The sequence below is a fragment of the Cryptotermes secundus genome, unplaced genomic scaffold (assembly GCF_002891405.2).
Source record: "Cryptotermes secundus unplaced genomic scaffold, Csec_1.0 scaffold546, whole genome shotgun sequence".
Classification (NCBI taxonomy): Eukaryota; Metazoa; Arthropoda; class Insecta; order Blattodea; family Kalotermitidae; genus Cryptotermes; species Cryptotermes secundus.
In genome coordinates this window covers 803380-820727 of record NW_019734970.1, presented here as the reverse complement: position 1 = coordinate 820727, position 17348 = coordinate 803380, and the positions used below count along the sequence as shown (strand labels likewise).

General features: G+C 40.2%; 2 protein-coding genes across 4 annotated transcripts in view; one reads left to right on the top strand and one right to left on the bottom strand.

The window, feature by feature from the left end:
- Window positions 1-812: 812 nt before the first annotated feature.
- Window positions 813-17348, bottom strand: part of LOC111869106 (heparan sulfate 2-O-sulfotransferase pipe) — an 80912-nt gene continuing 64376 nt past the window's right edge. The window contains exons 4-9 of the mRNA XM_023860332.2: window positions 16564-16761; window positions 15492-15571; window positions 13306-13462; window positions 9510-9634; window positions 4501-4655; window positions 813-3481 (exon numbers count right to left, since the gene is read on the bottom strand). Coding sequence (XP_023716100.1) covers window positions 3300-3481; window positions 4501-4655; window positions 9510-9634; window positions 13306-13462; window positions 15492-15571; window positions 16564-16761 — 897 coding nt within the window. The 3' untranslated portion in view covers window positions 813-3299. The remainder of the gene's footprint in view (window positions 3482-4500; window positions 4656-9509; window positions 9635-13305; window positions 13463-15491; window positions 15572-16563; window positions 16762-17348) is intronic.
- LOC111869108 overlaps window positions 2660-17348 on the top strand; it is a 93173-nt gene continuing 78484 nt past the window's right edge. For all 3 annotated transcript variants that reach the window (XM_033753288.1, XM_033753290.1, XM_033753289.1), the window contains exon 1: window positions 2660-2751. In XM_033753288.1, coding sequence (XP_033609179.1) covers window positions 2680-2751 — 72 coding nt within the window. In that variant the 5' untranslated portion in view covers window positions 2660-2679. The remainder of the gene's footprint in view (window positions 2752-17348) is intronic.

The window sequence follows — 17348 nt, the reverse complement described above, 5'->3', positions numbered from 1 at the left end:
ACACCTCCGTAATATAGTGCTTAACTAGTTAAGGACAAGGAGAACTTTTATTAACAACACAAGTTTCAATTAAGAGTAGCTCTCTCAGAAGAAACAAGCATTTATTTGAAATTCAGTACATCCTGGAAAATTTCATATTCTTACACTTAATTAGTTGCTGATCATAGTGGACTACTCGAGCGCAAGGGCTGTGCGTTTGAATCCCACTGTGAGAATGGTTGTTAGGTGGCGGTTTTGAATCTCATATTGTCTGCTTGAAATGGCCCGTTATGTCATATGAAGAGGATTCATTGTTACAAAATTAATCCTGAATGGGGCAGCATAATAATCACTCTAGCTTCAATAATTCGATTTCTCCTCTAACCGCAGTAGCCAGAATCATACCAGTCAAGCCCCAATCTATGGTTCTACTTATCTAAGTGGGATACTGCTCTTTCCTCAAGCACCCTCGATCTGCATTCTTCCTTCAGAAAAGTTGATAGAAGAGACACGATATATTCATAATTCAATTTAAAATACTCTGTGCTAAGAACTGAAGAAAATGAGATATTTTTATATTATAATTAAACTTACCAAATGTCTTTTAGACATTCATGCAGGCTGGCCACAAGTTCCAGGCCTCAATTTGCCAACTCTTGAATACAATAGTATATAAATAAAAAGAAACTGTATTGAAAGCTGAAGATATTTTATTGTATTGAAACAAAATAATACAAAATTATTAATATCCATCATTCATTTCATTCATCACACAAATTTACTGATGCTTGCATACACACACACACACATATTTACATATTAAATACAATTTCATATACAAACTTCTCATTAAGGTAGACAATAGTACTGAGATACCTGTGCATGTTATCCATGGTTTCCATAGAAACATAGACATTGGTAACATAGGAATATGGAAATTTCCACTGAATCAGTATCTGATCTTCTTCAGTGATTACAAATTATTTAGCTTGAAAGTGAGCTGTTACCTACATGTGTGGCTAGTCCATGCTCAAATTTCTGAATCATGTGCACATATAAGCTCCAATCATAAATTTGAAGTCCCCCAGAAGAATACCAGCACATGCAGTTGAATACTCTGTTCTTGGAATTCAGCAAAGAACTTTATGGCTGTTAGCACGACATAAACACAAGCTTGTACCATAGAAGAAACACTGAAATATGAGCATATGCATATAGAAGGAGGTAGAAATATTTATATATGGGTGGAGAGGGGGTCACTGAAGAGAAAGAAGAAGACCAATGGGGCACTAGAAAGAGGATTTTGAGATTGATACAGGCCTGAAGATACTTAATTGTTGAAGGAGAAAAACGAGCTATCCATGTAAAATAATTTACAGATTAATTAAATTATTTCTGTGACTAAGAAAATGTGTTTGAAATTGTACACAGTGTTAATGAACCAATGGTAAAGTATGGGAGTGTGAGATAAATATGGGATGATAAACAAAAATTTAAGTAAAAGGAAGGAAACAGAAATTTAAGGCCCTTAGCTGGATAAATACAGTTGAACAAAAAAGTAAATACTGGAATGCATGATACTCTTGGGATCTGTAAGCTGAAAATAGAATGATGACTGAATATAGTGCGGAGTTATAACTGCACAGGACAAATGGCCAGTGGAAGACCAAACTTGGAAATGGGAACAAAATATAAAGAGCAGTATATTCTTTAAATTACAAAATTCTTGAAAAAGAAAGTAAAGTTTTCATTCTTTGGTTTCACATATTGAATTCAATATGTTTATCCTGAACAATGTTGGAATTGTTGTACCACCTGGTGACTCGCTACTTATGTAATGGTTGCATTGTGTCATATGGAAACAGACAGAGGCAGACTGGCAAGATGCAAGAAACATTCACATAGTCATAAATGAAGACCAAGAAATTAATTTGCTCTTCCCACACACATATCACAAGAAACATTTCGTGTAAGAAGTGTATGATGCTATCTGGGCCATAAAAAGTGAGTAGGGATGGAGGTATGTTGCTTTTTATATGTTCAGTATTCTTTCTCCCTCCTCTTCTTCAAGATTTCCATCTCAGTATCACATACAGATAAGTTTAAATCTGCAGTTTGAAGTTTTCAGCTACACACACCTATATTATTTGAATAATACTGTGAAATACTCTCTCCTAATCGTAAAAATCACATATTCAGCACTGAGACATGCAGCCATAGCTTACAGATACAATCTGTAATTGTGTATTGATATATGTATTATGGAGACTTGACATTATTTGATGATGCACTTGGGTGAAAATTCATATATTATTCAGAAGCATTGTAATATGCTTCATTACTGTGTTACAATAAATTATATGAAAATAGACTTGTAATTCTTACAACATCTCTAATGAATTGTCATGGAAGTGGAACATGAATTTGTCTGTTGACTTCTGTTATCAAATTATGCAGCTGTTGAGGGTCTATGACCGCACTAATCATATACTATTTTAGAACAGTAAAGGTTGTAGCTCCAGAAAGGTGTAATCAATTTAGTGTTGATTTATAAATCAACAGTAGCTGGATAATAATGTGAATCCACATATTTATAGCATTTGTTGCAGTTTTAATATATATCCATGGGAATGGATTTTTAGTGCTTGAATTGACATATTTTCACCATGTAAGACTTCATTTGTATATTCTGGTGCTTTTATGGCAAGGAGTACAGGGAACCTGCCAGGCTGTTTAGTAAACATGTACTACCAGGAGAGTTCTGTGCCCAAGGTAAGAAGCAGAAGTGTTGAAGTCAAATATTCTTCATGCTTGCACTATCCTTTCTACATTAATATTAAGAACGTGTTATGAATATTGCTGGAAAATTGGCTTTAAGTCCTTGGGCCTATTTTTTGTTTGTTTGTTTGTTTGAATAATGCACAAAAGCCCTTCCGTTTAAAACATTTAATGATAGGGTTTAGTAGATCCGATGCTCATCTTTGTGGGCTTTGTTGGCCATTAAGTCTTTACGTCAAAAGAGTGTTTGTGCATCTTTTCTTATTATAGCATAATTGGAGACGAAGTCAACATGTTCAAGATTATTGTTGAGGTTAATTGCAGGGCAAGATACTGTAACTCTTATTTGGGCTTGCTTACGAGTACATAGTATTTTAGTCATGTTTACCAGAAAACAAACTCTGATGCGACGTGAAGATTGGTGTAATAACATTGCTTCCACGAAGTAAAGTCAATTTGCCCCGATCTTGTTTCGTATCTCCAACCGGCGATGCTGCCACCTAGGAAGAAAGTACTTTACTCTGTGCTACTACAGACAGAACTCATTCCCCGGTGTGTGTAGCTGGCAGTCGTAATGCCAAGAGTTGCCGGTGGAGGCGCTGCCGACAGAACTGATAGAACTCCACTTCCCGTGTGAAGTTTTGCCTTACAATGTCTTTCACTTCTTCGCTTACCGGTGGCTTGAACAGATTCCTGTTGATTCTTGTGAACCGATCTACCTCGTCTGTTTGAAACAACAAAATTGGTGTGAAAGTTATGTCAGCAAGTATCACTCCAAAATCATCTGCATAGCGAGGCCAAATCCTCGCGAAATTCTGCGGTGGCCCGACTTAATGCACTGAATTTTGGGTTTTTATTAGTGCCTTAAAATGTGTGCACAGTTGATTAGTTTTGTTCCGTTTTATGTGCTTAATGTGCTAATTAAGTCTCTAGCGGCCAAAAGTTCTACAAAGCAATGAATTCAATATCCAGAAAAATTTCGAAGTTAAATTTATGTTCCTTGCGTGATTACATTCACGTCTTATGAAAACCCAATATTCCAGCTATATCTATATATTAGCAACAAGTTCTGGGAAGAACTAATCGTCTGCTTTCCTTGATACGACATCAACCTCATAGAAAACGACGCGTCCAACAATTCTTCTATTATTGCGTGTGTATTTTATGCCGCGGTGATGTCTTTACACAGCCGTTGCCTAGCGACATTAGTGGGATTTTACCGAGCCGTTGCTTAGGAACGATAGGAGGGATACATATACAGAAACACAGACTAATGGAAGGAATTTATGAAGTACGCCATTGAGATGAGATCAGGTGCCATGATAGTTGTGCCAAATTTCATAAAGATTTGTTTAGCCATGCAAGAGTTGATAGGAGGGGATACACAGACACACAGACAACATGGAAATCCCATACGCCTACCTTCATTTTCTCAAAATAAGGAAAGTAGGCTAAAAACAGTTACGAACCTGTCACGTTTATGCAAGATAAGAAGGAATAGAGGCTCAGTAGATATGAGGAAAGGAAGGCCGTACATTTTTATCACGAATAGTAGTTTTACTGTTTGAAGTGTCGGTGGAAACTTTCCCTCCCTCAGATCTCCTCACTGTGAATGCGTGAAAGTCGAGGCCATGGACATCTCTCAGTGTTCTGACTCTTAGAAAGAAATGAAGGATTCTGCTAGACCAGGCTCGCAGTTCTGGCTACAAGAGACATTTGAGAGTGCCGGAATCACCTACGTACCCCAGTAAACTTGTGTGGCTCCTTTGAAGAAGAGAGGAATGTAGTTTTCAAGCACAGTAAGGGTAGAGTTGAGGTCCTCTAACACTCCGACCACGGCATAATGGCGCTCTACGGCTTTTTTGGCCCTCTGAAGGGCACCCAACGTGTTGAAAGGCCTGGAAACAAGAAACATACTCCTTTGTTACAAATATAGTTTATAAATGCATGCAAGTTTAATTGAAGGTGAAGCTGAAAATTTAGATTTTACTCTTCTGGGTTATGATACCGTGCAGTTTAATGCGTATTTTTTCTTATTTTGGAAAAGAAAAATTTTTATACAAAAATTGCCTGGGCAGTGCCCATCCGTCTCGTTTAATTTGTAGTTACTGGCGAGCATGCTACCACGAAACTACATTATTATAACTTATCAAACTACTGCCTATTAAAGATGTCTAAAGATGCTGTGATTGGAGAAGTGGGTTGCTGAGTCCCATAAACAAACAAAACAAACTCCGTGGCCTGTAGTCCGCAAGCAAATTATACCGAACGAGCAACCGCCGCTTGCCGCCGAAGTTAGTGCCAACTTTAGCGGAAAGATGGTGTCAAGTGGTCAGCGCAACGAATCCCCACTGTCGTTAATCTCGGTTTTCTAGACCGTAGCCGCTATTTCCTTGAAATAGCTCCTCAATTATCCTCACGAATGCATTTTTAAACTCTGAACAAAATAATAGTGATTGTCGAGCTTCACGCTCTTACCACCNTGTATCTTCCCATCAGGAGATGTCCAAGTAAATTTATGGATGTAACATTGTGGGAACATTGTTCATTCATAGGGATTGAGTTTGGATAGGAGTCTGTTTCAGACCGAACGCCATTCTGAACTGTGTAAACTACGTGTCTGAACAAGGCATACAACCCGGATGTCCAGCAAATATCCCGACATACACGTATTTAGACTACAAGGAAATGTGAAGATATCGCTATAATTAATTAAATACCACAACATAAAGACCTATATTTCCACGCATTCCTATTCTCGCACTGGATGCAGGCAAATTATTAGCTTCACACCCCAGTACACAGCCCACTGCACTCAACGGTTATGAGGCTGGGAGGGCCCCAAGCTGGTCCTGGCGCTGTGGAGGAGAGAAAAACCTCTTGGCCCCCACCGAGAATAGAACCAAAATTCCTCGATGATCCAGTCCGTAGCGTGATCACAAAACCGACTTAGCTATTCCTATATTTATAAAAATTAAATATTGGTAGCTGAATACGTACATACGAGAGAAAGGTCGTGAAGCAGTTAGACGACTTGGAAGGGTAACTTTAAAAGCAGCTATAGACTGTATTCACGGAAAGGTTTATTTCCTCACGGCAACGAACCTTGTTGTTACGTAACGACAGGAATTTCACAGTCAGCTGAATAACTATGAACTGCTCGAGAAAGACTGGGCCACTGTGTTATTTTCATTTCAGCCATTGCTTCTGTGTTGTCTTATAATGACGCAGCATAATTTCTATCATGCTAATACCAATAAACAGACTTTATTTTGCACAAAGTACATACAGTTCACACTTCAGGAGGAGGCTGTGTCTGTCCGTCCGTTCTTCCCTGTGTTTCACGTCTGGAATTGCTCAGTGTATTACGATCACAAAGTGTTGTCAGCAGTATTCGATTTTACCGGCATCGATCCAGTGCAACTTACTTACTTACTTACTCATGGAGCTGAGCCCTTCTGGAGGAGCCGCCAATTCTGCAGCTACTCAAGAATTTCCCAGCATTTTATGGAACCCGAAGGTACATCACCGTGTTCACAAGAGCCCTCCACCGGTCCCTATCCTGAGCCAGATCTATCCAATCCATACCATCCCATCCTATCTCTCTAAGGTCCATTGTCCACCCACCTACACATTGGTCTTCACTGTGGTCTCTTTCCTTCTGGCTTTCCCACCAATATCCTATACGCATTCCTCGTCTCCCCCATTCGTGATACATGACCTGCCCACCTCATCCTCCTTGGCTTGATCATTCTAATTTTACTTGGAGAAGAGTACAAGTTATGAAGCTCCTCATTATGCAGTTTTCTCCGACCTCCTGTCGCTTCATCTCTCTTCGGTCCAAATATTCTCCTAAACACCCTGTTCTCAAACACCCTCAGTGTACTCCTATGTTCCTCCCATAATGACAGAGACCAAGTTTCACACCCATAGAGAACCACAGGCAAAATTATAGTTTTGTATATTCTAAATTTATGTTTTTGGACAACAGACGAGGAGACAAAAGGTTCTGTACAGAAAAGTAGCAAGCATTACCCGAGTTCAATCGCCTCTTTAATTTCTTCCTGAGTTAGGTTTCGATCTGTTATCGTTGTTCCCAAATATCTGAACTGTGCCACATTTTCAAAACATCTCTTTCCTGTCTTTATGTTATGATTCTGCCCTGCATTTTGGTGACGATACAGTAACATATACTTAAGTTTTCTCTGTGTTCACTTCTAGACCAAACTCTTCACTTGCGTCAGTTAAAGTTTATGTGTTTTTTTATGGTATCTACATTATCACCCAGTAGATTCACATCATCGGCGTAGACCAACAGCTGATGTGTCCCGTTTAATTTCAGTCCCACCTGGTTTCCCTGGACCTTCCTAATTGCATATTCTAAGGCAAAGTTGAAAAGGAGCTGCGATAAAGCATCTCCTTGTTTTAGACCATTCTGGATAGGAAATTTATCAGACAAATGTTTCCCTACACGGACTTTACTATACGTTTCGTTTAAACACATTTTAATCAGCCTAATTAGTTTCATGGGTATCCAAAACTCTATCAGAATATTATACAATACTTCCCTCCTAACTGAATCATAGGCTTTCTTGAAGTCTATGAATAGCTGATGTGCTGTCTCATCGTACTCCCATTTTTCTCCAATATCTGACGAATGCAAAAGATCTGATCTGTTATGTCGAAACCCACACTGATGATCCCCAATAATTTCATCTATATATGAATTTAACTTTGAAAGAAGAATATTGAACAAAATTTTATATGAAGTTGATAGCAGTGATATCCCCCGATAATTACTACAGTCAGTTTTATCACCCTTCTTGTGAACTGGTACAATAATAAACTCCTTCCACTGATCAGGCAATTTTTCCTTATGCCAAATAGAAGTAATTAGATTGTGGATCTTAGAACATAATATTTCGCCTCCTGCTTGAATAAGTACTGCCAGAAACTGATCACTATCTGGCGATTTATACCGTTTCAATTTTGCAATAGCACTTTCAACCTCAAAAAGTGCCGTCTCCTGTATATCAAAATATGGTCCATTTGATTGTGTATCTTCCCATCAGGAGATGTCCAAGTAAATTTATGGATGTTACGATGTGGGAACATTGTACTTTTGACAGTAAGATTTTTTTGATGTGGCAAAGTTTACAACAGTAACTCCATTGTTATTAGTAATTTCATGCAAACTCTCACTCCCAGTTGTTAGTTTGGAAATGTCTTCCCTCCCTACTTTGGCACTGATATCCCCTAACAATATTTTCATAGGGTACTTAGGGAATTTATCAAATACCTGTTCTAGTTCTTCATAGAACCTGTCCTTTATGTCATCAGTTTTATCTTCTGTTGGGGCGTGAACATTCATAACAATGATATCACACCAGCGACCTTTTAGTATTATATATGATATCCTACCACTAACGAATTCTACCCTCTTAACTGCTGATACGATTCTCTTATGTATGAAAAAACCTGTACCTAATTCATGATTTTCATTCCCCTTTCCATAGAAAAATGTAGTCTCCTGCTGGTGAGATGCCACCTCCGTCCCATTTGACCTCCTCTACTCCCGCTAAATGTAACTTATATTTTAAGATTTCTTCTGCCACTGCCCCGAGCGAACCTGCCCTATACAAACTTCGTACACTCCAAGTGCCAAATCTCATATCTATTTTCATTAGCTTATGTCGTTTATCCAAGGAATCCGCCCAGGTCCGAGGCTTTGTGTTCATTTTCGTAACATAATGAATTTTTAAGGTGAGGAGTTGTTAGCCCCACGCCCAGCCCCCAAGCTGGAGGGCCACCCCTTGTCGGCTGTCCGCGACTTCTTAGTCAGTATATTCACAGCTTCCCTCCAAAACTGGAGGGGGTCTCCCCCATCCGTAACCTCGATTATCTTCCAAAAATTGTCACTGTACAGAAATGGTGCACAACATGAAATACATATCTAAAATCTTACTCTTCTCCAGTTTCTGTGGGTTAGGACCTTTGGCCTGTTCCAGTTCAGAATTTAATTTTGAAATACTGAACGAAGGTGAGATTTCTTGGACAGGGTCCAGCCCTTCGCAGACTGACAGATACTGCACGAACACAGTAAGAACCTAGATATACATCCACACTTCAAATGGGAATCGAACCCATGATCCCATTGTTCGATTGGCCGAAGATATAACATGTCTTAAATCGTACGGCTACTGTGATCGGCCTTATTAAGATCTAAAACACTCATTTGAAGACTTTTCGTTGTGATGTATATTTAATGAAATACAAGGTCAAGGCTTGTGCAAAACCGGTAAATATTATTAATTAATATTTTCCACGAAAACTCCCATTTCAGTTCTTAGCACTTCTACTTCGTATTACGAAGTTCGAGTCTTGGTCCACCTGATATAGTAATTTTCGCAGTTCTCCCAAGTCACTCCTGGAAAATGTTGAGATATCTCCGAAAATATACCATAACCACTTCGTGTCACATACTTCCCGGTTCTTCATTTAGTCGTCTTTGCCACTCGCCGTTACGTAACACGTGCAGCTGGAAACGCGTTGTTAAGGTGAAGCGTCGCCATCTTTTTTTTTTCAAGTAGGCGACTAATTAACCAGAAGGCAAGCATCCGAATGTGTGTCAGAGGAACAGAGACCTGTACACGAGATGTAAGTTCAGGTTTCTTGACGTTAATCCAGAACATGACATAATTGGTAATTGAACAGGATCGCGAGGTGTCCTGGTTCCTTGTTATTTTACGTACGTGCAAAATTCACTGTGGCCGCAGAAGAAAAGGGACTGTCGGCGATGATCTCCGATTCCCTCGTGTGACTCCCCTTCCAAATATCTGCACTCGCGGTCCCCTTGTAGCACACACGTCTCGAAGTCCTGCAACAGACGACAAATATGCATATATCACTTTTTGAGTGACTTGTTCTTCTAACATTATTTGTTTTTAATTTGTTGTATTTATGTAATATTTTTCTTCACTAGTCTTGTTAAGGTAGTATTTGAGGCACTATGCTACAAGCCGGAAGGTTGCGGGTTTGATTCACAATGAGGTCATTAGATTTTTCAATTGACATAATGCTTACAGCCGCATTATGGCCATGTGGTGGACTCAGTCTCTAACGGAAATGAGTACCAAGAATCTTCCTGGAGGTAAAGGGTGTCATCTACGACCCAATTGTCTAGAAAATGTGGGAGTCTCGACGTCTCACAACCCTATGGACCTCCACGGCCTGTTACAGGGATAGTTTTACCGTATTTTTCCTTGGCACTACAGCCCCAGTAGGCCTAGGCTTACCTCCATGAACTTCTCCGTTCACTTCGGTTTTTCTAGATCTTACACATTTGGCAGGACTCCTTGGGCGGGTGATCAGCTCGTCACAAGGCCTCTACCTGTACACAAACACAGAAAAACGCACACACACAAAGTAAACATCCATGTCCTGAGTGGGATTCGAACCCACGATCCCGGCTTCCGAGCGAGCGAAGACAATGCATGCCTTAGACCGCTCGGCTACCGTGACCGGCAGTTTTACCGTTTACCTTTTATGAATTATCGCCAAGTAATAGTTCAGAAGTAAGTCAGTAAGTAACAATACTGACAGCGGTATTGACAGAAGCAACAGCTTATCTCTTCAACACCTAATCCAAAATGACTCTGGGGTCTATCCAGCACCGTTTTCAATAGATACTGACTCTTATTCTCCAGAGGTAAACGTGAAACTGACAACTGATGACTGTCTAATGCCGAGATTAGTAATGCACTCAGGGTCGGTGCGAGAGAACAGGAGAACAAAACGGCCACTAGGGCGCCCGATTGTAGGAACAGCATATTTTATAAACATTTTTCTTTCTTTTAGATAACTGGAAATCAATTGTTGCTGATCTTTGTTTCGTATATATTCCATTAATTGGAAGAAATCTAAACATCATTATATAGCAATATAAATACTATTTTAAGAATTAGTACACGAATGTTTTGTCACAATATCTGAGCCATTTCTGTTATTAACTGTGGACAGGTTTCCATAAAGTCTATCTGTATGTAATGAAGAAGGGAAGACGGCATTTATCATCGCCTGGGGTAGGATTTAAACTTACTTCAGCCTTGAATGTGTGGTTCGTGCTGTCAGGGAGCGCTACTTAGTCACAATGGTTTGTAATTATTGTTGTAAGTTTAGATACAACTTACTTGACTTCCAGAATGCATCTCAATACGGTATTTTAATAATTTCTTACGAGTAACAGTATTTCAGTTGGTGCCGAGTCGAGTTTCCGAGAACTCGCGCAGCTGTAGTCCTCGTGACAGAGAGACACCGTACCTCCACGCGACAACGTAAATACGGAGAAATTAGTAACACACCCCTGTTTACTGTCTTAGCGCTCCTGGCACACTAACCGATTAGAGTCGAATGCTGTAAAGCTAGGGTCTCCAAACTACGGCCCGCGGGCCATATGCGGCCCGCGATGTGATTTTATCCGGCCCGCGAAAGAATTGTGCTGAAATGCGCCAATTGAACTAATTTTCCAACGAGTACTGGTAAATGTGATTCCGAGCTTACTGACCTGACATATTATGCTGCAGTTCGCTGGCTTAGCTGTGGGAAGGTTATTTCGCGCTTCTTTCAGCTCAGGAATGAAATTGATATATTTTTTACCGAGAAAAACCATCACGGACCACTTTTATTAGATACCGAGTGGCTTTGGAAATTAACATTTTTTGCTGATCTGGTGAACTATATGAACCATTTGAATTTAAAGTTGCAGGGTGAAAATAACTTAGTTTATGATTTATTTGCACTTACCAAGGCATTCAGAGCAAATTTCATACTCCTGGAAAGCCAAGTGAAAAATTGTAACTTTGTTCATATGCTATACTGTGCAGAGTTGCATAAAAAGGGTGAAGCAGAATTACCTTCCTCGTTTGCAAATTTAGTCATTTCAGATTTGAAGGAACAATTTCGGAAGCGAATTCCTGATTTGGATTCCAGTGCTCAGGAAATTAGATTGTTTCAAAATCCGTTTGACTGTGATGCTGCAGATGTCCCAAGTCAAATTCAAATGGAAATTATTGAACTTCAGGAAAATTATCATATTAAAGACAAATACAGGGAAAGAAATTTGATCGAATTTTATAAATTTCTGAACTCTGAGCAATTTTCAAATTTAAATAAATTTGCTTGTAAATTTATCTCCATTTTTGGGACGACATATCTGTGTGAACAAACTTTTTCCCAGATTAACTACATCAAGTCGAAATACAGGGCAAATTTATCCGATGAACATTTAAAGTCGCTACTTGTGCTTAGTGTTTCAAACTTTGAACCTCAATTTAATCAGATTTTAAGAATGCAAAAAGAGTTCCAACATTCACATTAATTGTTTTATTATAATTTGTGATGAAAATATGAGCATTTTCTGCTACTGTCTGTTGTCATTAATATACGATAATTTATTCTCACGTACTTTGTATTTAGTTTATGAAATTCTGTGCTTTCAATAAAACTTATATACCTAGAGTTATTAATTTCTCATTTTATCCGGCCCGTTGAAAGTGCTGAATTACCTAATGTGGCCCGCCGTTCGAAAAGTTTGGAGACCCCTGCTGTAAAGGCACGCGCTGTGACATGACTCATGCAATGCGACAGAGCAACTCGTGTGTAAAACAAATGGGCCTGGGTTTCTGCGTCCTAATGGGTAAGATTCCATCCGGTTTTACTGGCAACAATTGGTTAGCGTCTCAGCTAATTCATGGATCACCCTACACTGACCACGAGCACCATGGGACTTCACGTGGCATTCACGTTGGATGGAGTTACGTCCAGTACCGGTAAAAAACGAGATACCTACTGGACGACAGAGAAACTGAGGTTCAATTCCCGGCAGGGGAAAGAGATTATTTTTCCTCCACAGCGTCCAGACCGGATCTGAGGCCCACGCAGCCTCGTGTCCAATGGGCACCGCGGACTCTTTGCGCGGGGCTAAAGTGGAAGAAGCGTGGAGCTAATCACTCACCTCCACCTAGCGCCAAGATTAAGTAACAATGGTAGAGCTATACTTCAACTCGCCCCAACGGTTTACCTTACTTCACGTTCAGCGAAATAATTCTTATAATGAGGAAAAAATTTTTATTAAAGTTATTGTAAATCTTTCCGGTCTAGAAAACCGAAATTAACGGCCATAGGGATTCGTTGCGCTGACCACGTGACACCCTCTATCAGCTAAAGTTGGCACTAACTTCGCCGGCAAGCGGCGGGCGCTCGGTCAGTATAGTTCGCTTGCGGACTAAAGCCACAGAGTTTTTTCTATTTTATTGTAAACTTTTTGACTTATTGAATAGATCTAAACTGTGAATTGTTTTACGTATGTCCTTAAGGGAGAGATGCAACTACATTGCAGCTCAATGTCGGAAAAGAGAGAAGGAAATGTTTTCTCTTCTTTTGGCATGCCATTGGGAGCAATAAGGCCAACAAGACCTGTTTTACCTTCTTAATGCTGACCATACTTTAAGAGTTCAGATGACATATAAGCTATTCAAGGAATGAACTCACCTTCTTCAGCCAGTAAGGGTCTGGCAGTGGGATATCTGGGAAGGCCTGTTTCCGTTCCACGTAGTACCAGGGCGCCCGAACATAGTAGTACCAGGATATGACCCTCTCGACAGGGTCACGTACCAGATTTACGTAAATAGGCTCTGGCAATCCGTACCTGGTGCAAAAAATGGCGTCACTTCAAATATCTGATATGTGAGCGCGGGTCATTGGTTCATTTCCACGCCGGCTTGCTTAGTATCAATGCCTCTACTGGTCTGGATGTATTTGGTGTTTTAGAATATACGTGGAAGAGCCCTGTGTCACCATCTGCCAATAGCTAGAGCTAACTATTCGTGGCTCTTCAAGAAAAAGGCGACGTGAAGGTGTGAGAGAAACCATCCAGAAATGCAGTGAAGTGAAGTGTGGTGAGGATATGAAGGGTGCGTAAGTGTAGTGAAGTGGAATGAAGTGAAGGTCATGGCGAAATGTGGGTGCATCAGATCATGACATTACCTATTTCATGACTGTTACTCTTTAGTGTATAGTATACTAATTTTTTTTTAATATTAATTTATTTAATTGTAGTTGTGATTGTATTTGTTGTAGCTGTANATAATAATCATAATCATAAAGACTACAGAATACATTGCACTGGAGGACTATTAACAGAGAAATTAGGTTTGCTCTGGCTAGTGTCATGACTGCGTCCTTGTGAAGAACAGAGCTCATGATCTTATATGGAATAATTTCAGCACCCAAATGATAATTTAATTGTATATAAACGAAATAATCATTTTCACATGTAAACAGAAGTTAATTTCACGTAATGAATTTGTGCTAGTCATATCCTTAACTTATTCTACTCGCCGGCGCGTAAGGCTGACAAACACACCGCTATCTGTGAGTCGATTGTCTAAAGAAAATGTGAGAGCCTCGGCGTCTCACAGTCTCAAGGGCCTCCCCGGCCTCTCACAATGATAGCTTCACTTCTTACTATACGCGTTACAGTACACAATAGAAACACCAAATTTATTTCTTGCTCTTCTAATGAAAATTTTATATCGGCTAGTGACCGAGAGTTTATGGAGTTTTTAATTTGCCTGTGTTCCTGTATTGTATAGGCCAACTGCTGAAGGAAAGGCGAAGATGAATATGCGAAAATACTTCTCTTTTTTCATTCTTTTCGTCCTCTTTTTAAAGAATCACGGTATATACTGGCCTTCCACACAACCGTGACTTGACAATAAAACCAAAACAGGCAACTCTGTCAGGGTTAATTTGTTGTGGTTATACTACACCACTACATGTTTCGGCCTAAATAAAAATATCATTAGGTGGATTCGAAATAAATCGATGCATTTTATAGATATTAATTTCTTCGATATTAATTTGAAATTAAGTGACTGTAAGTACCTAACTGGCCGGTCACGGTGGCCGAGCGGTCTAAGGCGTGCACTGTCTTTGCTCGCTCGGAAGCCGGGATCGTGGGTTCGAATCCCACTCAGGGCATGGATGTTTAGTTTGTGTGTGTGCGTTTTTCTGTGTTTGTGTACAGGTAGAGGTCTTGCGACGAGCTGATCACCCGCCCAAGGAGTCCTACAGAATGTGTAAGATCTAGAAAAACCGAAGTGAACGGAGAAGTTCATGGAAGTAAGCCTAGGCCCACTGGGGCTGTAGTGCCAAGGAAAAAAAAATACCTAATTACCGGTCACGGTAGCCGAGCGGTCTAAGGCATGTACTGTCTTCGTTCGCTTTGGATCCGGGATCGTATGTTCGAATCCCACTAAGGGCATGGATATTTAGTTTGTGTGTGTGCGTTTTTCTGTATTTGTGTACAGGTAGAGGCCTTGAGACGAGCTGATCACCCGCCCAAGGAGTCCTACCGATTGTGTAAGATCTAGAAAAACCGAAGTGAACGGAGAGGTTCATGGAGGTAGGCCTAGGCCCACTGGGGCTGTAGTGCCAAGGGAAAAAAAAACCTAATTATTTTTAAACCATCTTATGATGTATCGAGATCGGACCATGTAGAGGTATAGTATATGTCTGCTTTAATTTTGTCAAGTCACTGTTGTGTGCACGGCTCCTACGTATGCATTGACAACTGCGCCGTAATCGAAAGTCTATTGACACTTCTGAAGATGGCGAAAATTTTGCATGTCTACTGGCTCTTCATATTGTACTTGCGCAGTGGCGGTAATACTTACTGTGTGAAGTTGGTGAAACACACGTGTTTAACATACACGGCAGGCGGTTTGTAGCTGATGACGTGGGTCGCGAGGTTCAGCTGCCAATAAAACGGAAATAGCAGGTGATTAAGTGAAGAAGGCTCACACATAAAAAAGAAAACAGCATGAGGCCATTTACCAATGTGAGCACAGATGAGGGGATAATATTAAAATAGATCTTAAACTAGGGCACGAAAATGTGAACTGATTTAAGCGGACGCAGAGACGAAACATTGAAGAGCTGTTGTAATAAGGCAATGGAACTTCATGATGCAGTGAGTGGGTTGGTGGGTTAGTTTGTTAGTTTGCTTGCTTTTTGGCCATTAGTTGCGTTGTAGTTACTTAATTAGCATATTAGTTTTGTTATAATGTACGCCGTTGTAATTCATATCGTCGTTTATTATCACAGTAGAGTCTAAGAGTATTACACCATAAGTTCTTGAAATCAGATTAAATTAATGATTGCCTCGATATGTTTCCACACTCACAATGTCATTCTCAAGGGCACATGCATGGTAATACAAAAGCAAATAACCCAGGTTATTACTCACGATTGTACATAATTTTAACGTTTTAAAAATTCTCATAAAACAGTGCTACTTATAAAATAACATTCTACGTTACAAATGAATGAATGGATGTACAAGGGGTGGGCCTTCTCGGCCCTTGCACCGGGACCTACAGTGATCTATTCTGCTTAACAACGCATATTAAGTCTCCTGTATGTATTTCAACAATTCTTATAAAACGCTGTATAGTTTAAGTGTTGAATAGACCGCAGAGATATTTAATATGAAGATCCACTTGTGTTGTAATTGACTGTTCTGTGATAATAAACATCAGTATACTAGTACATTAGTTATTAATATGTCATTCAATTAGTTATTTAGCTTCTAAGATAATTATTTACCTACCTCCTTACTCAGTCTGTCACTATGTCAATTAGTTTCCAGTCGATCATTTAATCGATTGTGTAACGAGTCAGTCCGCCATTTTCAGTCATCTAATCACACGGTCGGTTGGCTAGTCAGCCAGCCTACAGCTCACTAACCTGGTCGCTAGGCGCCAGGCGAATAGTCTCGACTCTCTGGATGTGATCACGATGGAAACCGAATATATTCTTCATGGATAGTCTCCTCAAGAGCTCCATGAAGGTCTGGCTGCCCACCTTGGGCACCCGGTTGAAGAACACGACTTCGATACCCGCGTGTCGAGTGTTGTTCAGCTCCCGCGCGTCCAATGACTCCAGCTGTGGCACAAGGAAAAGACTTTAGTGCCGTGGTTCCCGAACATACGCATTCGGGCCATAAACTCATCCACAGTTCCCTCTGAACTACCCTATAAAAACACTGTTTAGAACAGCAGTTTGCACAACCCACTAAGGAAGGTAATAACAATAAAACAAGAAATCACACTTAGTAACTGTTTCACTGTTAGTACATACTTAATGCGATAGATGGGCCTGATGAAGTGATACTAGTTTCCCGATGTCTGGTCTAGTCAGTTCCATCGTAAATGAGCTAACAACATGGCCCAAACTTCGGCGACCCTCTAGGTATTCCCACAGCAGCCTCCAGGGGGCTGTACAGCCCACTTAGAGAATCACTGCTCTAGAGCAATTGCGACCAAGAGCATTCACGCCGTCGCCATGGCGGTGTTGTTGACGATGGTAGAAATGTAAAGAAAACATGAAAGAATAGAAAGAAGTGTGGGGTGTACAAAGTGACCACGATCTCTCCATTGTGCTTTAATTTTATGGACTTTCTTGCGCCGAACACCATCTGTAGCACACTTAATGCGCAAGTCGCCTCACTTATACAATAGAAAACACATCAG